General features: G+C 51.3%; 1 protein-coding gene across 9 annotated transcripts in view; it reads right to left on the reverse strand.

Annotated features, from left to right (window-relative positions):
• CRHR1 (corticotropin releasing hormone receptor 1) overlaps window positions 1-4,145 on the reverse strand; it is a 41,210-nt gene extending 37,065 nt beyond the window's left edge. For 7 of the 9 annotated variants that reach the window (XM_084861740.1, XM_084861744.1, XM_084861737.1 and 4 more), the window contains exon 1: window positions 2,916-3,181. In XM_084861740.1, coding sequence (XP_084717866.1) covers window positions 2,916-2,948 — 33 coding nt within the window. In that variant the 5' untranslated portion in view covers window positions 2,949-3,181. Of the gene's footprint in view, window positions 1-2,915; window positions 3,182-4,130 lie in introns of those variants that run through there. The other 2 variants (XM_084861736.1, XM_084861743.1) reach the window with 2 other exon arrangements.
• Window positions 4,146-18,902: the final 14,757 nt, after the last annotated feature.

Here is an 18,902-nt window from a genome sequence, read left to right on the forward strand (position 1 = left end):
GTGACCTAGTTCATAGGTCGGCACTCAGTCACAGAGCCACACCAGCTGGGCTGCAGCGATTACCTTTAAATGGTAACAGCTGTGTTAGGAGGGGGGAGGTTGCAATAATTTTATCCTCCGGTTTCCAAACTTTGTGTAATGCAGTTAGATTGCTTTTATAATAATGACAACAGCAATAAAACTAGTTCCCTCCTCAAAACTCATTCTCCTTTAATAATCCACCCGTCACACTCACCAGAACCCACAGCTTTTGAGCTACACTGGGGTCCCCCTTTGAGGAGCTGTGGCTGGTGGGTAGGTGACTTAGGGGTGCTCCATAGCCCCTCCCCTGGGGATAGAGATAATCTTTCACCTGTTTCCTCCTTCACATCCACAAACACAAGCACACCTCATTTCTCCCTCATTCACATTCACAACCACTCTCTCATGCACACACACACATTTCTCTCATGTACACTCACCCCTTCCCCCCACCCCAAACACACACTCATGTGTTCTTATCTCAACACTCTCCTCCAGTTCTCTGTAATCAGTTCAGGGCCCCCGCGTGGATTCTTCCCCAACACTGTTTGACTTGGTGGGAACAGAGCTGGATTTTGGATTAACTCCCCTAGATTCATACTTCCATGCCAACGAATTACCTGTGCTCTCATCAGGCAGAGGGTGAAATATAAGTAAGTAGCTTATAATGTTTTTCTGATAAAAACTTAACAAAACAACGCCTTAGAGCCACAGCGCCTGGGTTTAAATTCTGGCTTCAACACTCACTGGCTGTGTCACTTTGAGCAAATTACATAGCCTCTCTGTGCCTCAGTAATAACTCCTACTACTTCCAAGGTCTTTTCTGAGGACTAAGCGGCTCCCCCCCCCCCCCCCAAAAAAAAAGCATATAGAATACCTAGTACGTTCTACATGGTACATAAATAAAAGAAAAAAAAGTGATTACTTAACTGCAACCAGCATTAGCTGGCCATTCATTCACTGCCTCTCACTCATTCGGTATTTATTGAGCACTTACTGAATTCATTACCATCACTTCACCATCTAGTAGGAAAAACACATAGGCATCCACAGAAAAAAAAATATTTTCTTTTAGAAAAACGTGATAATTCTAAGCAGAGATTTGTGCACGATTCTAACAAAGGCCAAAGAAAGAACGTTTACGTGTTAGCAAGTAAACTTAAAAAGGAACAAGAAAAAAAAACCCCTACAGTTCAATCCTTTGAATCCATTTAAAACATCAAATTTTGTCTGATTTGTGAATTTAGTCACACTAGCCTTTTGGAGAATATTGCCTGCCATTCAGTGCCACCTCTTCAACCTCTCTGGGTGTTTTCCTTCCTCCCTCCCTCTCCCTTCTTCTTGTTTACCCAGAAGATAATCTCTGGGTTCACCCCGTCCTCAGTTAATGGATGGTGAAGGGCATATGGGTCCCATTGAACCAACCCTCAGTCATTTTATGTATTTTTAATATATATTTTTACTGATTTCAGAGAGAAAGAGAGAGAAACATTGATGATGAGAGAGAATCCTTGATCAGCTGCCTCCTGCATGCCCCATGCTGGCGATGGAGCAGCACCCTGAGCATATGCCCCGAGACCTGTGATCTCCTGGTTCATAGGTGGACACTCAACCACTGAGCCACGTGGGCTGGGGAACCCTGAGTCATTTTAAAAAAGAACTTATAAATATTTGGGAGAAGGGGGAAAGAAGACGGAGAAGCCCCAGTAAACTCGTAAGATCGCAACTTGATGGAATGGCAGCAGTTACGTTTTCAAATCTTGGTGGTGTCACTCCAACCACTTTGTGACTTGGTATAGGTACAGTTGGTTTAATAACGGATGGGAATGAAATGAAGTCGCTCCCCTCCCCCCTTTCAATTCTTGTGAATGTAACCGCGTTTCAATGCACTGAACCCAGTCCAGCAGGCTCAGACCGTGGACCCTGCGGAGCCCGGATCCTCAGGCGGGAGCCCTGAGGAGCTTTCGGGCCGCAGCGCGGAGGCCCACCCGCCTCTCCCTCCGTCTGCTGCTGGCGTGCCCACACCCCGCGCTGGGGACCCGCTTTGGAAAACGCTGGGCGATGGCCAGTGGCGGCTGTCACTGTCCACCCTAGCCCTTCCCGACGCACCCCGCCCGCGGGCTGCCCCCCACCCGCCCCGAACTTCAGCCGGCAGACGCTGGACTTGCGGGCTGGCGACTTTCCTAAACTCCGGGCGCCAGCATCGCATCGCCAGACCCGGGGCAGGAGGAGCCGGCGCGGGCGACTGCGCAGCTCGGGGACCGAGTGCTAAGGCTGCGCTCCCGCGGGGGCCGGCGCCCGGGGGAGCTGCACCCCGCGCCGGTGCACCGTCTCCTCCCCGACACTGCGATAGGGCTCTAAGGCTCCAAGGCTCGGAGGCACGGGGGGCAGTTATTTCCTCGGATCTGTAGCTCTTCGCGGAGGGAAGGGGCAGGAAGAGACAGGGCGGGGTGTGCGGAGTGGGGGAGTCATGTAAGGGTGCTGGGGCCAGTAGGCGCGTGCGGAGCCCATCTCCGGAGCCCCCAGTCCCGGGCCAGGTCTGCATTGGAGGGGTGGGTAGGAGGTGGAACCAAGCGAGGACTTGCAAAGCCTAAAGCGATGTCTCCTCACGGAGCTGGTTCCCCGGGTGGGCGGACCCCTCCCCCGACAACATCCCGGCAGCTTTGCCAGCACGATTCCTTCCTTTTTTCACCTGGGTTCTCCCCCACCCACCCCACGCCGGCTCCAAAGGTCCAGAGAGAGAGGGATGGGGCTGCCCCTCAAACCCCGGCCGCGCCCAGACCTGGGCTCAGCTCTGTCCAGAGATTCCCCCCCATCCATCCACGGTCCACCCACGTCCCGCGCCAGCCCCAGGCTGGGGGCGGCCGCCTCGAGGGCGGGCGGGCTCCGCTTACCTTGAGGAGCCGGAGCCGCGGGCGCCGTCCCATCCTCGGGCTGCTCGGTCACCGTGCAGGGCGCCCGGGTCCCTCGGACATCCCAGAGGAGCGCGCAGGGGTGCGGGCTCGGGCGGGCGGGCGGGGTGAGAGGCTGGGCTCCTCTGTCGCCGCTCCGCCGGCCCGGCAGGCTCTCGCTCTCCCCTTCCTACGAAAGTCCGGCTCTCCTTTAGCTCCTGCCCGCCCGGAGCCCGCCTCGCCTCCGCCGCCTCCCCCTCGGTCCGCCCAGCCACTCGCCTCGGCTCCCCGCCCCCTCTCCGCGGCGTCCCTCCCCTCCCCTCCCCTCACTCCGTCTCCCCTCCACTTCGGTCCCTCCTCTGTGCTTCCCCCTCTGTTCCCTCCCGCCTCCCAGTCTTCTCCTCTCCCCCGGGCCTGCTCCGAGCGCCCCAGCCGCGCTGACCCCCTTTCCCTGCGCCCGCCCGCCCGCCCGGGTTTGCAGCAACCGGCGGGACTCGCTGGCAGCGGTGGCGGCCGCCGCAGTCTAGGGAGAAGCCAGGGATTGGGAGGGGTGGGGAGGGGGGGATGGAGAGGACGGGAAAGGAGGCGGCCTCCCACTTCCCCCCGACTTTCACTAGGGGCCTGGGGAGTCCAAGGAGTCTGGGGGAGACTTGGGGACCCAGGCATATCTGAGAGAGAGAGAGAGAGGCTATTGGAGGCTGGAGAATAGGGCAGCCCAGACTGGGCAGAGCCTCCTTGGAAACCAGGTGAAGACATGGGCATTGCGTTTGGGCCGTTCCCGCCCTGCAGCCGGCCAGGACAGGGTCCCGCCAGCCCTCACTGCAGCCGGGGGCTCTGGGCCCTACCCCCAGCGCCTTCCGCATGGACGCGCCGGGTGCGCGCAGAGACGGGAAAGCTCTGCGAGGGTACTCTTCTCATTCATTCATTCATTCATTTTAATTCATTTGTTTGCTCGTTCGTTCGTTCATTCATTCATTCATTCATTCAACAAACTAAACACCTGCCCAGGGGCTGGACCTGGTAACCCCAAGAAAGGGGTAGAGGGCGGTGACCTGTAAGACTAGCCGGCGACTGAACGCTGCAGAAGGGACAGCGGGCGCGCAATGCGTTACAGCAGGGAAAAGCAACTAGGAATCCAGGGGCAGGGCAGGGAGGAGACCACAGCGCCCCCTTTCTGCCGAGCCTCCAGGGTAGAGTCAGCCAGCCGCCTGGCCAGACCTTGGGTCTTCATCTGCCTGGGCTAATTATCTCCCAAGTGCACCCCCAACGCTAGAGAGTAGCTCACGTCTCCTCCAGCGCTTCCTGCTGGACAGAACTGGCCTTTCCTACCTCTTTTTCCCCTTCTCCCGGCAGAGCGCGGTTCCAGAGTGGTGGCTTTGAAGTCAAACTCTGAACCTAACTGCCCTGGCTCTGTGCCCTGCCGTGCACACCCTCTTCCTCCCCTCCACCCACTTCTCAGCACATTTGAGCCAGGGCCATGGGTCCAACTGGCTCTTCATTTAGAAAGGGAGTTATTGTAAGAGGGTTTTTGATCCAATATGCAATTTACTCACGAGGACACTGAGGCCCACAGATGGTGGTGTCCAAAGCCACTGAGCTTGTAAGCCTAGCCTTTAGCCTCCTGATTCCCAGCTCCACCTGCCCCGATGAGGTTTGGGGTTCTGAAGTGGGGAGGAACATTGTCTGGATGCCAGCTGGTCACACTGGCTTAGCCACACAGGGTGGCACTTTCTGGCTAAAGCACTCAGTCTAGAGAGTCTTGCAAAACCCCCATTTGGTTAGTGCCCCAAAGTTGGTCTTGCTGAATTTGGCACTGACTCACCCCAACCAATCCCAGAAGAGATGAGTGTACTAACCAGATTGCCAATTTATTGTTCTCCACAAAATTGGCAGGTGGTCGAATGTAGTGCAGTTCTGGAGTCAGACAGCCTGAGTTTGAGGCTTGGCTCTTTTGCTTACAAGCTGTATGAGCCTGAGACTTATTTAATGGTGCTTAATTTTCTGATCTTTAAATATTTTTTTTTAAATTTGATTTTAGAGGGAGAGCAAGGGGGAGGGAGAGATAGATAGATAGATAGATCGATGAGAGAGTAACATCAACATTGAGATCAGTTGCCTCCTGCATGCTCCCCTCCCCACTGGGGACCGAGCCTGCAACACCAGCATGTGCTCTGACCTACAAATGAACAGGTGACCTCTTGGTGCATGAGTCGATGCTCAACCACTGAACCACACTGGCTGGGCCAATTTTCTTGTCTTTAAAATGGGGTTAGGTAGGTTTAAATGAAATATTATTTTTAAATGGCTAAGACTGGTGCCTGGTCCATAACAAGGGCATAAAGAAGGTTAGCTATAGTCACCATCCCTATCATCATCATCATCATCATCATCATCATCATTATCAAGGTGACCAGATGCTCAGACGGATGTGCAGCATGGTCCCTCCCTCTAGGCAATTCTTTGTGGAAAGCAGAATTCCTGATGAGAAGGTCACAGCAGCAGGAGATTGTGGAGTCGGAGGAGAGAAAGCTGGCGGTCCTCAGGGAGGTTTGCCCAGACACTGCAGAGGCATCGCTCCCCAGCCCTGCCCGAGACCTTGGAGCTGGCTCTCCTGGACCAGACAGCTCCAGATTTCAAGATTTCATGTTTTTCTCTGCTTATTACACATCATCAACTTTTGTCTTTCTGAGCCCCTTAATCTTCCTCTGACTTGATCTTTAAATATGGTAATGCCATCGATCAGACTGTAATCAAGTCTTGCTCTTGCTGCCTTTTTGGCCTGGGATTCAGACCTTCTCTTTCTAAAGTGGCAGCTACAGATGGCACATTTTATCCTCTTTTTCCCCCTTGAGCTGAGAGGAGGAAGGCTACTGTATTACTTCATGACCTACTTATTTATGGTTTTGGCCTTGACCGCCCCAGGGGGGATTATGAGAGCCTTGTGTTTAACACCCCTTCTGAGAAAGGATTCCATATCTCCTTTCATTTGTCCCGAAACTGCATCCTTCCACCTTCAAGATCCCAACTTTCATCCGCTCAGATGCCACTTGCCAAGGCCTTCCATGCTTACCCCCTTTCAAACTCCGCCCTCCTCCAGCCCCTCCAGCCTGCTGGCTTAGGGTGATCTCCTTAGGCAGCCTCTCCACACCCTCCTCAGAGCAGCCTTCTGCTCCATTCCAGCATTCCCTTCCCAGCTTGACCCTTTGCAAACTCTCTTCTGACCCCTCTCTGTCCTTCTCCTCTTCCTGCTTAGGCCCATACCACTGACAGCTTTCATTCCTTTAACCTGCCAGATTTGGGGGGAGGGGCAGAAAGGGGAAAATATGAGAAATCTGAACAGGAATAAAAGGCAATTCCATGTCCTTCAGATGTGGTAACAAGTAGTGATGGGTAGGACCCAGCAAGTGAGGGCTGAGTCTACAGAATTTCGTTGGCTTTAACCATGAATATTCCAGTGAGGTCGACGATCTGGAACCATACTTCTCAGCCTACTTGTGCCACAAGAAAAGGCTATTGATTTTTAAATTTCTAATCTATTGTAGAATGATACTATCGCAAAATACAGTGGGGATGAATTACTAGGAAAATGACCTAAGAAGAAAGACATACAAAATAAAAGTTCAATCTTTAAAACTATTAGGTCTAATGAACATAAAACACTCTGTCAAATTGCTCTAAAATATCTAACTCAATTTCTGTGCTTACCTTATCATGAACTGGCATCAAATAGTTTGCAGACAGGTCATGCTTGGACTAGCACTGGTCTAGAATGATTCTGAAGTATGAGGTCAGGGAAATGGCAGCTTATAAAACTGCGTGGACATCAGGGGAGATGGTGTTAATTACTCCATTCATCTGTGCATTTATTCAACCAACATTTAATGAGCAGCAACTATGTGCCAGTCACTGTTGGATGCTAAGGCTAATAAAGATTAATAAAACGGGGCCCTAGCCCTCAAGGTGTTCACAGACTTGAAGAGGAGACAGCCACTTCAATGAATAATTAAAAGCCAGTAAAATTAGGTCAATAATAGACTGTGGGCATGGAGGCAGAAATATTAATTCTGCCTGGGGTCAACCTTTAGTTCTGGAGTCCAGAGGCAGATCTTTAAACACCCATGGCCAACTGGCATGCAATAAATACTAGTAAGTTATCTTGTGTAAAATGCTTAGCATGGTTCCTGGCACATACTGAGTGCTCCCAAAGTATTAGCTGTTTTTATTATTAAATCTAATACATTATCATCATCATTGTCAATCATCATCCATCCAGATCTACCAAGCACTGTGCTGAACTTGGCTTGGGGCTGTGGGGTTATAGGTAGCTTGACTGAGGGAAGAGGGCAAACTGGTCTTAACCCAGCCCCTTTGTCAGAGGGAAGATTTTGTAGAGGAGGTAGGAGTTGGTATTGAAGGAAATGGGTATGAACAGATGAAAACAGAGGGAGACCTTCAAGGCAGGAGGGTCCCTTACAGACACACAGCCGGAGGAACAAGTATGAGGCCACGGGAGGAGACTGGTCTGATGGGGACCCGTGATGGGGGTGCAGTGGCTGGGAAGGCCCGGCAGAGGTGGAGGCAGACAGTGCTGGGCTGAGGGTCTCCTTGGATAAGGGGCTTGAAATGATTCATTCTTTCATTTAGAACAACAGATAATGGCAATACTGATGAAGGTTTGCATGACAGTTGGTAACATGCAAAGCCCTTTCACAAACATTTTCTCATTTAATCCTTATAACAACCCCGTGAAAGAGGTATTAATAACCTCATTTTACAGATGAGAAAGCTGAGCTCAGAAGCTGATCCCTGTCCAAGGTCACCCAGCTGTCTTTGGCACAGGATGCGTTGCAACCTGATGTCCCCAGCTCCTGCTCCAGATATTTCCCAGGGTACCACTGAAACGTGAACCAAGCCTAGACCCCCAGGGAGCAGGGATGCCACCCCAGGATACCTTGGCTCCAGGAAAATGGTGTTCTATTATTTCCATTTTTCTTTTCGCAGTGGATGGACAAAGGGAGGGGCAGAGACAAGTTCAGGACAGTTTGGTAGAGACAGCAGGTAGGGCTGGGCCACTCAGCCACAGAGGGCTCCTTGGGTGACCTATAGGCTTCTCCTTCTCCTCTAAGTCTGAGTCTGTATTAATAGTGGACAAGAGTGCTTAACCTGGGCACAACAGCCATATTTTTGCATTTATTAAGCGTGGCTGAGAGGGCCACTGAAGGTGTTTATTTTGAAGAAAAATCTGAAAGGTTGACCGCCTGGGAATGTCCTGGAAGTGAAAACAGATCAAAGGTGCCAGACAGATGTGCAGAGTCAAAAGGAAAGGCACACACTCATACACCTTTACAGAGAAATAGCATCCCTCTAGCCTAGACCAGTTATTCTCAACCTGTGCTTCTGCCCCCAGAGAACGTTTAGGCAATGTCTAGAGACGTTTCTGGTTGCAACAATGAGGGAAGAACTATAAGTGGGTGGAGGTTAGGAATATCACAAAACATCCCATAATGCACCGGTCAGCCTCCTCAGCAAAGCGTTATCTGGTTCAACATATCCATAGTGCTGAGGTTGAGGCACCATGACCTAGCAATAGGTTGGTACCATGGACAGCAGAAATCCAGGCTTTCCGTGGAGCTATGATGCAAACCTAGATTTTCTGTTCTGCCTGCAAATCACGGAAAATCAAGGGGTCTCCACTCTACATGCCCCGAACATCATTTCCAAAACACAGAAGCCTCAGGGAAGCTACTGGGGTAACACCAATGGTGGGGGTGTCCTGCTTAAGGACCCTGATCCCTGCTGGTAGTTGGTAGAGCCAGGACTTGAGGACCCTGGGGTCTTCTGTGAATATTCCTCACTCCCCTGCCCCCACCCCTCCCCCCAGGCGAGCACTCAGCCCTCCCCCTCCACCCTTTGTATAGATACAGTTTGTCCCTTTTCTGCTGGTCTGAATTGGCAAGGTGCTATAGTTTCCCTTTTCCAGGTGGGCACACTGAAGTCCAGAGGTTAAAATACACAATGTGCCTGTCTGTTTCTCCGAAGCGCTGCGAGCTGCTCCTGTAGGGCAGAGGCTGCTTCCCATTCATCTCCTCGGTCCCAGCCTCTGGCAAAGTCCTGGTCTCAGCAGATGCCAAATGGAATGTTTGCACTTCATTGTGCCAGTGGATTGGACCCCAGGCTCCTGCCTCCAGGCTGTGCCCTCTGTATGCACCCATCCTCTTCTGGATCTTCCTCATCCCCACTGCTGATGTTTGGCCTCACCCAGCCATGGATGGGACCGCCCCCCCCCCCAAAAAAAAAAAAATAATTAAAAAAACATTCTTAATTTTTTTTTTTTTTAATTATTGATTTCAGAGAGGAAGGGAGAGGGAGAAAGAGAAACATCAATGATGAGAGAGAATTATTGCACGCCATCACACTGGGGATTGAGCCCGCAACCCGGGCATGTGCCCTGAACAGGAATCGAACCCGAATTTTCTGGTTCGTAGGTTGATGCTCAACCCCTGAGCCACACCAGCAGGGCATTGCAGCTTCTTGATGTGAAAACACAGCACTGAGCCTTAGCCCGGTCTTTTTATTCTTTCCCTCCTCTTCCCTCTAGCATTCCAAAAAGACTCAGGACAGAATAGATTATTCCTCTAGATTCCTGGCAATGTCTTCACTGCCCCCAGAGAAGCCATGCAAACTGGCACCCCTGAGCTTCTCTGCCACTTACAATTCACAGATCGAGACAAAGCGAGACTGAGACACATCAACCGGCGGCAATTTAAAGAAGCCCAAACACCAAAGCTGTAAATAATATGGGAAGGGAGGAAGTGAGTAGGAATAGCAATGAAAGAAGATTGGCCGTGACTTGTCAACTGAATCTGGGTGATGGGTACATGGGGGCTTATGGTAACATTTTGTCTCTTATTATGCATTTAAAAATTCATAGCATATGAATGCTGCCTGGGATCACTTAGGAAGCACACAGGCCAGGGTTTTATTGTATGTGAGACCCCAAGGTTCCAAAGAGACACCTCAGGACTGAAGTTAGAGGTGGAGGAGGAAGTAGTGATGGGGAGACTGAGGAGGGAGCTCTGAGGCTGCACTTTTGTGTGAACCAGTTTTACAGACTGGAGTTCTAGAGAAGCTCTCATTTTGGGTTTTCATCTTCCAGAAGAGGAAGCAATTTTTCCAAGAGCACGTGGACAGACTCTGCACTGCACCAAACTGCCTTCCTCAGGCCTGGCAAGGCGCTGCTATCCCTGCAAGGCTCAGTGGCCCTGAGGCCTAGGTCCCGTGAGCCATAGTGGGGTTGGGAACTGGGCCGTGCCATCACTGCCTTGAGGTGCCTGTGGGTATGCTGCCTCCCGTGAGCCACTCATTGCCTGATTTCCAAAGCCAGGCCTGTGGCTCAGAGCCAGCTTTGCCCGCTGCCATCTGGCCAGGCCCCTGTGGCTCAGCTGGATGGGGGCCAGCACCTCTAGGCATGCCTGAGCCGTAGAAGTGCTGACCAGCGGCAGCTCATTTCAGAAGAGGAAGGCCTCGTGCTTGCCCCTTCCTGAGTCCCTTCTGCATGACAAGACTGGCCTGAGACTGGCCACATGGCTCCATCCCCATGTGGTCGTGCAAGGGAGTGACAAGGTCTGAAGTTATTAAGTCCCATCTGCAGGCCTGGTTAGGGAGGAGCACAGAGGGCTCCTGAGTCATGGGGTAGAGAAGGGGAGAGAGAGGGAGAATACCTATGAGACAGGTGGGGGATCCATTCACAGGATATAGAGCCTAGTAAGACTCATGAGGGCACAAGTGAGAGTGGGCATGCCATTGATGAAGCAGGTCATTATGGCTGTGTAGGGGACCTCCCATTTGCCCTCCACATCTACCCTCCACCTTTCCCTACCTGCTCTGTGCCCCAGGGCTGGCCTGATTGCATGAATGGGCTTCCTCACCCTCCCACTTCCTAGTGGGTCTAGCCAATAGGAAGACTCAGCTGTAAATAAGCAGAAGGGAGGAGAACTTATCCCACCATCTTTCTCTCTGTGTGGGGTAGCCATGGGCTGGCTCTATCCCTGATGCTCTCATGACTGTCCTTCAGGGTTTTGCTAACTTCCTTCTCCCTGGTCCCCTTGGCTCTAAAAACAGTTAGCTTTCCCTGGCCTCAGAATACTGCGTGACACCTTGTGGTCTGTCTCCTCAGTCTGTATAAACGTTTATAAATAGTCCCTTTAGTAAACCCTTCTCAAATGATTGGATTCAAGTGGGCCATCTGTTTCCTGTTAAGACCTTGGTTGATGCAGGCTGCTCAGAGCTGAGCTTGCAAATGCGAGTACACAATGAATCTTTTCTTGTGTGTGACCCCAGTGAACTGGAGGGACATGAAGCCTCCCCAGAGAGCCTGGCTGAACAGACAGGACAAGGGGTAAAGGCAGGATGTGAGGCAACCCGAAACAAATGAGCAGAGACACCAACGGAGGGCAGCCTGCTAGATCTGTGGTTGGTAGAGGTGTCAGGGGGACACCTAGGGGTCTCCCCAAACCTCACTAGAAGGATATGGTTATGGGGCAGGGGAGAGCAGAAGGCACAGGGCTCCAAGACAAAGCAGCAGTGCTAAGCTCTGCCTGCGCCTCTCCAGCTGTGAACTGCATGACTCCAGGGGTGCCCTGCGGCCTGGACCTGCGGCTGCTAAGCTCCCAAGGATGGGCTCCATTGGCTGGTCAAGAACCTCCTACCAACATACCTTCCCTGCCTCTCTCTGGGTTCTCCCTGTAAACATCTGGTGGACGCCAGAATGAGTCCTGGACACCTCCAGCTCCTTGCCATGGAGCCTTCCCCCAGCTTTGCTGGCTGCCTGGTGCCTGCCCTTCTCCAAAGCAGCTAGACCCCCTCTCTGGAGTCCAGGCCCACTTCTTCCCTGCACCAGGCCCCACCTCCCTTCCAGTCCCCAAACCTGCCTTCCAGTCCTGGCCCAGCTGTCCACTCCCTGTGTGACTTTGGGCAGGTTGCATCTTCTCTCCTTCTCCGTGTTCCCATCTGTGAAATGGTAATGGTGGTGGGTGGCATATTAGTGAACTCTCCTGACCCTTTCAGACTTGCATAAATTCACGGACCTCTGTCCTTTGTCCCACTGATAGATGATGCAAGAGAAGATAGCATGCTTCATTCATTCATCTTGCATTCCCCATGGCACCTGGCAGAGGGCCCACCATAAAGGCTGGCTGGCTGGCTGGCTGGCTGGGTAGGTGGGTGGGTGGTGATAAATCTCCCTGGAATGGAGAAAAGCAATTGATTCCATGGCCCTATGTTGATAGAAATGTCCCCTGGGAACTGCCCAGTGTCTGCCCACTTCCTGACTAATCCCTCCTGTCTTCATTTATAACCTGGTCTCCTGAGCTGACTATGCTCTGAAAAGTGCACTGGGAGCCAGGAATAATAATTCCCCTTAAAGGAACAGAGAAAGCATTGACCACAGTTACCCCCGGCTGTGAGCAGGAAGGCTCAGGAGAAAGAGCAAGTGTTCATTGTGTTTCCTTTTGTTGTCTTTGGATTTTATTTTATTTTTCACATAGGTTACTTTTATAATGTAAAGTAGTCTTTTTTTGTGGAAAAGTCGTAATTCTTTTATAACAAAACATTTTTAAAGTCATTATTTTTACTTATTTATTCCAAGGAAGGGAACATAAAGGAGACTCCCTTGTCAACATATTCTTTAAAAAAAAAAAAAAATATATATATATATATATATATATATATATATATATATATATATATATATATATATATATATATTTTATTGATTTTTTTTACAGAGAGGAAGGGAGAGGGTTAGAGTCAGAAACATCGATGGGAGAGAAACATCGGTCAGCTGCCTCCTGCACACCTCCTACTGGAGATGTGCCCGCAACCAAGGTACATGCCGTTGACCAGAATTGAACCTGGGACCTTTTAGTCCACAGGCCGACGTTCTATCCACTGAGCCAAACCAGTTAGGGCTCAACTTATATTCTTTGATGCATTTGGAATTTTGTACCATGGACATTCATCATCTGTTGCAAAATAAATGCAAATTTAAGACATTACTAACTAGTGTATAGATAGTCTTATAGAGAAATGAGGCACTTTTACATGAGTAGCTCACTTCATCCTCATCACAACCTCAGGAGTGACTCTGATTCCTATTTTCAGAGGAGGAAAGTGGGACTCACAGAGGCCTAAAGGTTTGCGCCAAGTCCCTTCGCCGGTGTGACGCGGCACCGAGATCCACACCCAGGGTTTCTAATCCTGAAGCAAGTTGCCAAATACGCTTCCATTAGAGAAAAGCAAATTGGCATTTTGATGTATGACTCAGGCTCTGGAAGGTTTGTTTATTGTGAGTCAGCGTTGCCGAGCTCCATCCCATTGGAGGCAGCTGGAATAACATAATTCCCGATGCCGCAGAGCTGGGGCCGAGACCCCACCAAACTGCAGACCTGAGAGCTCCTCACCTGGACCCCAGACGCCTCAACTTTGTCTGGGGAAATTTTACCTCAAATCTCCCTTCCCCTTGCCGCTCGAAGCAGCCTGCCCCAAGTCTGCTTTCCCTGCTGCACGCTAAGCACTACGTCTTGCTCACCACTGCAATCCCGCACACCTGGCCCTGGGCCTGGCTCAGAGCAGGAGCTCAGTAGATACTGATCAGATGAATAAATAAACTAATGCCCAGGCTCCTGCTCCTGCCAGGACACCCTCCTTGTACTCCTTGTGACATCCTGCCTCTGTGCCAATCACCGATGCACAGGGGGCATCCGGGGAACCTACCAGGGATGCCAACCTGAGGAGTCTGTGCTTGCCAACCCAAGTCCCTCTCCTTTGAGGACTTGGTGTGGGCAACGCAGCTGCTTGTCTTGTCCCCCCAGGCCGCCCACCCCCAGTTGTAATTTCCTACCTGGGGGTTCTGGTGGACAGAGGAGACACCGTCCCTCTCTGAGGTGCCGCTCCCAGGGTGGAGTGAGGTGGCAGCGGAGGGGAGAGGGCTGTGGAGACCTCAACCGGCCTCCCCTGAGCAGCATTGCGTCTGGCATTAACTCAGCAGAGCTGTATCCACTTTGCTCTTGTCTACATTTCCACCATCTCACCTCTCCCTGTGCACGTCCCTGCCTCGCCCCGCCCACCTCCTGAGCTGCTTCTCCCAGAACGACAGGAGAAAACCGAAGGACACCCCGGTTCCATTCTCTCTGGAGCTTGTTCAGATTTTCAATGAGCCACAGCCCCGCTCACCCCCTGAGCCCCACCCCAGGCACCGCTGCCCCTGCCCGCCTTCCCTCCAGCATCCGCTCCCTGACAGCCCCACCTCTCTTCCACCCTCCCTCATTCTTCCCTGACCTGCCCCTCCCCCTACTCAGCAGTAGGATTTTTGCTCCACTGGCAATTTCGGCGTTTCTAAACCCTGGGAAAGCCTGGGCTCACTAATGAGCTACAGCAGGGTCTCCAGGCCGTGCTGCTGCATTTATTAATCCTTCACTCTGGCAGGTCCGTCGTTGACTTTCCAATCCCTTTCTCATCATCATTCTGGCAATCTGATGGAGCCATTTATTGGGCCCCCATGCGGGCCAGGCTTCACGGGAGGGGTGTCGGTGCTGGGGACCTGGCCCTTTTTTGTGTGGCGCTATAATCTTGCAAGAGCAGCTGCAGCATCAAGGGCTCCAGGTGTGAGACGAGAGGCAGCTGCTGTGTAGCCAGCACAGCTGGAGTGTGGTCTGGGTCATGCCACCAGCCAGCCGTGCGACCTTGGGCTAGTGCCTTCATCTCTCTGGACCTTGGTACTTGTATTTGTAAAATAAGGGGTTGAACTAGGTCAGCATTTTCCAAACTGCAGCTTTATAATCCATTACAAGATGGTGAAACGGATTTAGTGAGTCAGAAGCAGCATTCAGAAAAGAGAAGCCACAGATCAGAATCAGCGCACTGCACATAGGAGAGGTGAGAAAGTATTACACAGACAAACTTCTTTCAGTTGTGGGTACATGTGTACCTGTGTGTTTGCATGTGGGTGCACATGTAGATAGATTTCTTTGTGTGATTGAGTGTGTATGTGTATGCATTGTGTGCATGTGTGTTTTATGTAAGTGTGTGTGTGTGTGTGTGTGTGTGTGTGTGTGTGTGTATGTGTCGGGGGGTTACAATATAGAGTGGATTTCTTACCAGGGGTCACAGGCGAACTATTTTGGGAAACGCTGTGGTAGATGGTCCCTAAGGTTCTTCTGGCTTTGACACTGTATGATTCCAAATGCAGTTAGATGGAGGGGAGGGACCCTGAGGGACTCATTCTAGCCACAGGATAGGAAAGGCTTCACAAAAGAGTCAGTGGAATTTGTATTTTCAAATATGAATAGAATTTCAACCAACAGAGAGACCAGGTGTGTGGATGGAGCAGGGAAGAGGAAACTGCATTCCAGGCAGGGGCACCGCTGAGCAAAGGACCGGAGATGGGACTGTGCTTGGTCTGCTTGGGGAACAAGCAGGAGCCCTGGGAGCCTGGAGCAGGACGTGCCAGGCTGGAAAGGTGGGCGGGGCCGCGGTTATGGGGGCCCTTGACTTCCACATGGGGGCTCCTCATAGGGGTGGTAGGGAACCAGGTGAGGCTTCCAATATCCCAACATAGTAGGCCCCCAAGACTCCACGCTCCTCCCCCTCCAGGAAAGAGCTTTGCAGACTCATTTATACTAAGATGTGGCTGACTGGCAAGACTTCACCAATGATCTGTTTTATAGGAATGGTTTGAGGTGGCTCTAAAATAGGAATTTTGGAATTTTTTGAGTTGAACTTGACTTTAAAAATACTTATAAGTGATTCCCCCCTGCCCCCCAAGGGAATAAGTAGCTTTTTGGGTCTGACAAAGGATTGCTGCTCGGGATGTGCCGCCTGGTGGTCTGTGAGGGGGGTTGTGCGTTCGTGTGTTGGCATTTCAAGGACCTTGATGTGTGTGAGGACATTTGGGACAAAATACTGGAAGTTGAGTTCACATGTCTGAGAACCTAATACAGAAACAGATGGGCTCATCGATTGCTCCTTCTGCAGACGAGGAAGCTATAAACCAGGGAGGAGTGACCGGCCCAAGGTGACACCCATTCCTAGCCCACTGTACTCCCGAATGACAGTGTGCTGCTGCAGGAGGGAGTTGGGGGAGGTTGGTAGGAGAAGGGGTAGTATTCTGGAAGACCAGTCAGAGAGATCGCTGGAAGGTGGCTTCCTACTCAAAAAGCCTGTAGGATTTAAATAAAACAGTTCAGCCTGGCTCCCCTCCCCCACAGAAGGCAGCAATACCCCACACGGCTGGATAATCCCTTACCTGTCTCATTAATTAAAGCGAGGTTAACCCTGACATTGACCCCCAGCACCCAGGCAGGACCTGGACCCCAGACTTATTTCCTTCCTGGCACCCGCGGAGACCACTGGACACTGAGTGGAGAGAGGTGAACCCATAGGCAACTATTTTTAGCCCCAAAATTGGTTGCCAGGGACATAAGCTAGTTCTCTGCCTGATAACAGGGACGCACCAGTGGCGGTGTTTGCAGGGCTTAATTGTGGGGTTTTGTTGTAAAAGGCAGCTTGTCAGCACCTCCGTGCCAGGGTTCAGTCCTCCTGTCATCGGAATCGAGCCATCTGCCAATTCCTTGGGTCAGGGGAAGGGAGTGGGGCAGAGAGGGGCAGGCCCTGTGCCCTGGGACTCTGTGCACTCTGCCCCTGACCTTGCATTGAGGGTCCTTGAGCCCAGCAGGGGGCAGAGAGATTAAGAGGGCTGGAAGCTGGACTGGGGACCTAGCAGGAGGGGCTGGAGCTGCTGCGCCCACAGTTTTTTAAGACTTTCTTGTGTCGGGAACATTGGGGAAGCTTCTGGTATCCCAGGAAAGGGGTTGGGGGAGGATGGTTTGGACTCGTGGCATCTTAGGGGAAGGCTGGACTCAGGCCTACTTTCCTTATTTAGAAACCTGGAGTAATGATGCGGCACCACCTTATGGGAATGCTAAATGACCAAAGGAAGGCTGAATGCCGCTGGCCATGGGTTCAACTTTCCTGAGACGAGCTAAAATTGGCTTGATCGTTAAAGCAAAGCTCTGTGATCAAGCACCCAGGTCTCTGTTATCCTTTACAATTATTGTAAAGATATATATATATATATATATATATATATATATATATATATATATAATCTTCCCTTCCCTGCTTTCAGCCACCTCATTCCTCTCTCCAGAGGCTCCAAGGTTGTCCATTTCTTGGAGCCCTCCCAGAGTCTGTTTATTCACATAAACAAGCAGTCTTGGCTGCGTATCCTTTTTGTTGCATACAAACATGCCTATATAATGGATGGCTACCCTCCCCTCGAGGACACTAGTGGTCAGCCTCCAACACAAAAGAACAAGAGGAAACACAATCCTCTCCCCACCAGGCTGAGGGCAGGACCATGGTCCGGGCCGTCAGCCCTTTCACCAAACCTGCAGCCATCAGTGACATCAGCAAGGTGGTTAGGTGGGAACAGAAGTGACCACCCGGGCATCTGCTGAGACAAAGGGATGGATTAGCTATGGCCTCTCCTCCCTGAGTCCTTTCCCTGCTTGACTGTTGACAGAAATGCAGAGAGAAAACGCAGCCCCCATTACAACTGGCTTGGTGTCGAGAAAGAGATAGGACAGGTCCAGGGAGACCGGGAAGCCTGGTGACATCTTCCCACCAGGACAAGCCCAGCTGCTGACCGCTGGGCAGGGCCTGGCTCCTCCCTAGACCCCAACTTGCTTCTCTATAAAAGAAGGTGCTGCCGAGGCCGGTTTGGCTCAGTGGATGGAGCGTTGACCTGCGGGCTGGGGGGTCCCAGGTTTGATTCCGGTCAGGGGTGTGTACGTTGGTTGCGGGTACATCCCCAGTACAGGATGTGCAGGAGGCAGTTGATCAATGTTTCTCTCTCATTGATGTTTCTGGTGCTCTGTCCCTCTCTCTTCCTCTTTATGAAGGATCAATAGAATATATTTTAAAAAGAAGAAGAAGAAGAAGAAGAAGAAGAAGAAGAAGCAGAAGAAGAAGAAGCAGCTGCTGCTGCTGTTCTAACTGGTATGGCTCAGTGGATAGAACATTGGCCTATGGACTGAGGAGTCCCAGGTTCGATTCCGGTCAAGGGCATGTACCTTGGTTGTGGGTACATCCCCAGTGGGAGGTGTGCAGGAGGTAGCTGATCGATGTTTCTAACTCTCTATTTCTCTCTGTAAAAAGTCAATAATATATATATCTTTTAAAAAAAAAGAAAGTGCTGCACTGAATTCTGTTGGTAAATGTGCAGTGAGCACTTAGTAGGGGAACAAACTTGAGCAACACAAGGTTCCTGCCCTCAAGGAGCTCCCTGTCTAGCAGGACACACACACAACCAACTCCACAGACAGAACAGAATAGAGTGGTGTGGGAGGTCCACGGGGCAGGTGAACAGCTGGTTGATTCTCCCTGAGGCGGGTAGGGAAACACCACAGAGAGCCTGAGGGCATCTGAAGTGGGCTTCAAAGGATGGGTAGGAGTTTTCCAGAGGGAACTCAGTGACCCTTCCAGTATCTCCAGTGCCAACATTCTATTCCCTCCTCCACCTCAGCATTCCCAAACTGCGTCCTGCAAAAACACTCCAGTATTCTCAAAATGTGAATTAAATGTCCTCAAAAAAAAAGTTCCCATGATGGAAGCAGTTTGGGAAGCAATGAGTTCAAATTAAACAGGTGTCCTTGATGGAGGACTCCGCAGAGCCCCCCTGTGCTCACTGCATTGTGAGCGTCTAGGAAGGGGCCAGAGACTAAGGCTCTCCCTTCCCCTCTTCTCATCTGGAAGAGTTCTGAGGAGTCCAGATGAGAAAGGCTCTCCCGGGGCAGGCCTAGGTGAGTGCGGGCTCTGGCATCTCCACAAAGGCCTGGGCTGCCTCCCAGCTCCCTGCCTGCCAGGCATTCACCCAGGAGGCCTGTGCTAGATGTACCGGTTAATAATGCAGATTTTGTATCAGAGAAAACC

The sequence above is a fragment of the Pipistrellus hanaki genome, assembly GCF_964339955.1.
Source record: "Pipistrellus hanaki genome assembly, chromosome: 16".
Classification (NCBI taxonomy): domain Eukaryota; kingdom Metazoa; phylum Chordata; class Mammalia; order Chiroptera; family Vespertilionidae; genus Pipistrellus; species Pipistrellus hanaki.